This window comes from Pseudopodoces humilis, chromosome 32 (genome assembly GCF_049639895.1).
Source record: "Pseudopodoces humilis isolate 2021_Gansu_Grassland_sample_001 chromosome 32, ASM4963989v1, whole genome shotgun sequence".
Lineage (NCBI taxonomy): Eukaryota > Metazoa > Chordata > Aves > Passeriformes > Paridae > Pseudopodoces > Pseudopodoces humilis.
The window spans coordinates 1,574,489-1,579,019 of NC_142231.1; the positions used below are offsets into that span (position 1 = coordinate 1,574,489).

At 63.1% G+C, this 4,531-nt stretch overlaps 1 protein-coding gene across 4 annotated transcripts; it reads right to left on the bottom strand.

Moving 5' to 3' along the window:
* Positions 1-1,141: 1,141 nt before the first annotated feature.
* Positions 1,142-3,869, bottom strand: ATG101 (autophagy related 101). Of its 4 annotated transcripts, none has more exons than XM_088068874.1 (3): positions 3,630-3,869; positions 2,470-2,755; positions 1,142-1,976 (listed from the first exon to the last, which is right to left on the bottom strand). In XM_088068874.1, exons 1-3 carry the CDS (start codon positions 3,749-3,751, stop codon positions 1,572-1,574), a joined length of 813 nt encoding a protein of 270 aa, XP_087925000.1. In that variant the 5' UTR covers positions 3,752-3,869; the 3' UTR covers positions 1,142-1,571. The 4 variants fall into 4 exon arrangements, with proteins under 4 accessions (XP_087925000.1, XP_087925003.1, XP_087925002.1 ...); XM_088068877.1 differs by having other exon boundaries at positions 2,470-2,758; positions 3,630-3,866; XM_088068876.1 differs by lacking the exon at positions 3,630-3,869 and adding an exon at positions 3,276-3,602.
* Positions 3,870-4,531: the final 662 nt, after the last annotated feature.

Consider the following 4,531-nt stretch of genomic DNA (forward strand, 5'->3'; position numbering starts at 1 on the left):
ATGCTGCTGTCCAACCGAGTCCATCCATATCCAGCCATGTCCATCCATCAGTCCATCCGTCCGTCTGTCTGCCTGCCGTGTTTAGGCAGGTCCCACCTGCCCCCAGTGACATCCAGCCACGAGTCCCCAGTGCTCAGGACAGGATCCCAGGGCACAGCCCGCTCTGTTCCCAAGGGTCACTGGAGATGCTGCAGGCAGGGCCATGTCCGTCCACGTCGATCCGTGTCTGCCCATCCATCCGTTCATTCATTGGGCTCTGCCTGCCCAGTCCCTACATGCACTCGGTGACATCTGCCCACACAAGCCCCCAGCGCCGTCCCACTCCCTCGGAGATGCTGTGGGCAAGGATGCTGCTGTCCATCCACATCCAGCCATGCCTGTCCATCCACATGTCCGTCTGTCCATCTGTGAGGCTCCGGCCGGTCCCTACGTGCCCTCGGTGCCGCTGTCGGGCTCGGACAGGCGCCGCTCGCCCTGGGCCGTGGGCGCTGCCAGGCTCTCAGCCTGCAGGAGCAGGTTGCAGCCGAGGAAGAGGATGGCAAAGGTGACGGCGAGGCAGAGCACCAGGACCACGGCGATCTGGGCAGCCTCGCTCACCCCCGTGTCCTCGCGGGTAGTGTTCATGTCCCCCTCCTCCTCCTCTTCCTCCCGGGAGCCGAGTGGCGGTGACAGACGGGGAGGGTTTAAGTGATGTCAAGGACCGTCTTATCCCTCCCTCCCGTGGCCCCCCTCACGCTCGCTGGCGCTGGGTGCCCCCCCGGCCAGGGGCAGCAGCTTTGCTCCGCCCTGGAGGGGTGCAGAGTCTCACAAGGACGGGGGACACAGCCCAGCTCTCTCCCTAGGTGCCTTGGGAGGCAGCTGGGGCTGCCCAACCGCCCGTCCTGCCTCTCCCCACTGCAGCCACTCAGCCCCACGGCACTGGGGTGCAGTGGGGACCCCCAGCTCAGCCCCATGGCTCAGGGGATCCCCAGCTGAGCTCCACAGCATGGCAGTCCCCCAACTAAGCCCCATGGTATGAGTGTGCAGTGGGGACCCCCAGCTCAGCCCCTTGGTTCTGGATGTGATGGGAACACCAGCTCAGCCTCAGCATCCACGTCTCCCCTCCCATGGCCCCCACAGCCACACATGACCACACTCCATGTGTAAGCAGAAACACTTTATTTTTGGGGCAGCTCTGGGCCCCCAGGGACAGGGGTGACACTGGGGGAGAGGTGGTGATAAGGGACACGGCCAGCACTGTCTGTGTGGTACCAAGTGTGTTGCAGAGGGGTGAGGTTCAGGTGTCACCCTCAGCACCCTCTGCCAGGCCCCAGCACCATGTGGAGCTGGTGCCACACGTGCCCTGAGGACTCACCCCGGTCATCAGCCAGGCTGGAGCCACTGAGCCAGTTCTCCAGGATGGACAAACCCCACGGCATAAGCCAAGGAGCAGCAACCCCAAATTACAGGCTAGGCCAAGCCAAGCCAAGCTCCTCCCAGAGGCTTTCTGGAGGTGAAGGAGGGGATCCAAGCAGAGTCACTGTCCCGAAAGTGCCACGGCCCATGGTGACCCTGCCTGGGTGATACCAGCCCTACAGCGCCAGCGTGTCCTTGATGAGCCGGCGCATGGTGGTGGTGACTGAGGTGCCCAGGGAGTCCGTGATCTGGTAGGAGATCTTGTACAGGTAGGGCTGCACGTCCTTCAGGCTGGTGTCAAACACATTGTCCACCTCGGACTGGGTGGGCATCTTGGGCAGGTACTCGTGGCGGTTCATCACCTCCACGATGTTGATGATCTTCTCGCAGAGCTTCTCACCCACCTTCTCACGGCAGATCTGCCGCTCCTGCTCGTTTGCCAGGTTCACCACGTTCACCTTGATGGTCCAGAGCTCCCAGGGGATACACTCGTCCGAGAAGGGCCACCGTGACTTCTTCTTCTGGTAGAACTCCAGGGAGATCTGCCCCATCCCGTCGGAGCCGGAGCCGCGCAGCGCATCCTGCGTGACAGCACGTGGTTCATGGGGGAACAGGGACTGACTGACACCTCCTCGGGCACATCCCACTGGGTTTTACAGAATCACAGAATATCCTGAGTTGCAACAGACCCCTAAGGATCATCCAGTCAAACTGCTGGCCCTGCACAGGACACCCCAACAATCCCACCCTGTGCCTGAGTGTAACTCCTTGAGCTCTGGCAGCCTTGGGGCCGTGACCAAATCCTGGGGAGCTGTTCCAGTGCCCAATCACCCTCTGGAGGAAGAACCTTTTCCCAATATCCAGCCTACCCCTTCCCTGACACAGCTCTACCCATTCCCTCAGGTCCTGTCACTGTCCCAGGCAGCAGAGATCGGAGCTACCTTAGGGATGAAGCTGATGAGTCTCCTCAGTCTCCTCCAGCTGAACAGATCTAATACCCTCAGCTGCTCCTTGAGTGGCTTCCTCTTAACGCCTGTTATGCTTCCATTTTCATCCCTTTTGGTCCCCCCTCACCTTAAACTCCCCGACAGCCTTGCGGAGGGCCCGGTCGAGCTCCTCAGAGGAGACACGGACGTAGGCGAAGTCGATGAAGTCGCAGTCCACGTCCTGGGTGCCCACGGTGCCGATGGAGTAGGTGCCCTCCTTCTTGTAGTGGAACTTGCCGGTGCTGCGGTGCAGCAGGATGGTGTGCAGCACGGCCAGCATGGCCTCCTCCACCTGCCGCCCCTCCACCGACACCTCCAGCACCTCGGCGCGGCAGTTCATGGCAGGGGCGGTGCTGGAGGGGGCACAGCAGCGGCTGCTGAGGGGACAGGAGGGTGGGCGGGGGGGTTTCAGGTTTCAGCCTGGCTTGGGTGACAGCCCCTCTGCCGACCCCCTGTATGCTGGTGTCCCCCACAGAGACGTGGTGCTGCTCTCCTGGTAATCCACAGGGACCTAGATGTCCTGATTTGAGTCCCCTGTGTGCCACAAGGATCCAGGCACCCTTACTGTAGGCCCCCCACAGCCCCGCAGACACCCAGCTGTGTTGGTTGAAGTCCCTCGTATCCCACAGACCCCCCCAAACACCTCGCAGAAGCTCAGAGGGGTCCAGGTCTGGGTGCCCCACAGGGATCCAGGTGTCCCAGGACGGGCGGGCCCCCTCCACAAGGACCCAAATATCCCGGTCTGGTCTCCTCACGCCCCGGGGGGGGTCCCAGTGCGTGCCCGCCACCTCACAAGGGTCCCACGGTCCCAGTACAGGCCCCTCAGTGTCCCACAGGGACCCAGATGTCCTGCCTTGAGCCTCTAACAACCCAGAGAAACACAGATGTCCTGACCTGGTCCCCTCAAACCTCAGGGAGGTGTCCCAGACTGACTCCTCCGCCAGCAGGGACGCCGAGAGTCCTGGTACGGGCTCCGCAATACCGCAGAGGGACCCAAACGTCCTGGTCAGGTCCCCTCAGGGATCCAACACCGCAGAGGGACCCGGGTGTCCCGGTACGGGCCCACCCCCACCTCACAGGGGTCCGGGGAGTCCCGGTTGGGCCCCCCCAATGCACCACACAGGTCCAGACATCCCGGCCCGAGCCCACCAGTCTCCCACGGAGCTCCTCAGGCTCCCCCCAGGCTCGAGGCCCCGGATCCCCCTCGGTCGCTGGGTCCCCTCAGCCCCGGCCCCGGGCCCCACTCACCGCCCGGGCCCGACCATCTGACGGCGCGGAGGAGGGAAGTGGATCATCCCATCTGCGCGGGGGGTCAGAACACACCCCCGGCTACCGGAGCGGCTCTTCCGGCCATCACCACTGGGTTTCATCACGCTGAACTTGATTCTGGTAATATTTTGCCCTTTCGGTGCCGTTCCCGGCCGCGGGGCGCCCTCGGCGGTGGAATCGCCGTTGCGAGTCCGCGGATTCCCCTCTCCCCGGCTTGGTTCGTTCCCAAGAGACCATAGAGCTACAAAGGCGCAGGCCAGAGCGGCTCAGCGGCTCCAGGGCGCCCCCTGTGCTGGAGGCTCCGCGGCGGGCGGGCCCGTGTCCCCCCCTGACCCTGCGGGGACAAGGCGACAGCGCGGGGGACACGCGTGGGGAGTGGGGACACGGGCCACAGGGGACATAAGGGACACAAGGATATGGGACAGCAGGGCCCTGGGGAAATAAGGAAGGGGGCGCACAGGGGCAGATGGACGCAAGGGACAGCGTGACACTGGGATATGGGGACACGGGACGCAAAGGATCCTGCATAAAGGGACATGAAGAGTAGGGGGACCAAGGGACAGTGAGATGGCCGGATATGGGGATATGGATGGACATGGGAGACGCGTGGATATGGGGACACAGGGCACAGGGTGTAGTGGAAGCAGGGAAGTGGGGACTTGGGGACACAGGAATGGAGGGTGGATGGACATGGGGACACAGGAACGGGGAATACTGGAAACAGAGATATGGGAACGCGGCGGATTATGAGGACAGGGGGATAGATGGCTGGATGGACATGAGAGACACAGGGACAGAGGGATACATGGATGGACAGACACGGGGGACACAGGTGATGGGGACATGTGGATTTGGGGCACTGATGGGCCATGCTGCCTTGG

Excerpts from the sequence above, each read along its gene's own strand:
- ATG101 (XM_088068877.1), bottom strand. The coding sequence starts at position 3,751 with ATGAAACCCAGTGGTGATGGCCGGAAGAGCCGCTCCGGTAGCCGGGGG. Across the intron at positions 2,759-3,629 it reads CAGATGGTCGGGCCCGGGCG|CAGCCGCTGCTGTGCCCCCT; the intron begins GTGAGTGGGGCC and ends CTGTCCCCTCAG. Across the intron at positions 1,977-2,469 it reads AGGCTGTCGGGGAGTTTAAG|GATGCGCTGCGCGGCTCCGG; the intron begins GTGAGGGGGGAC and ends GCTGTCACGCAG.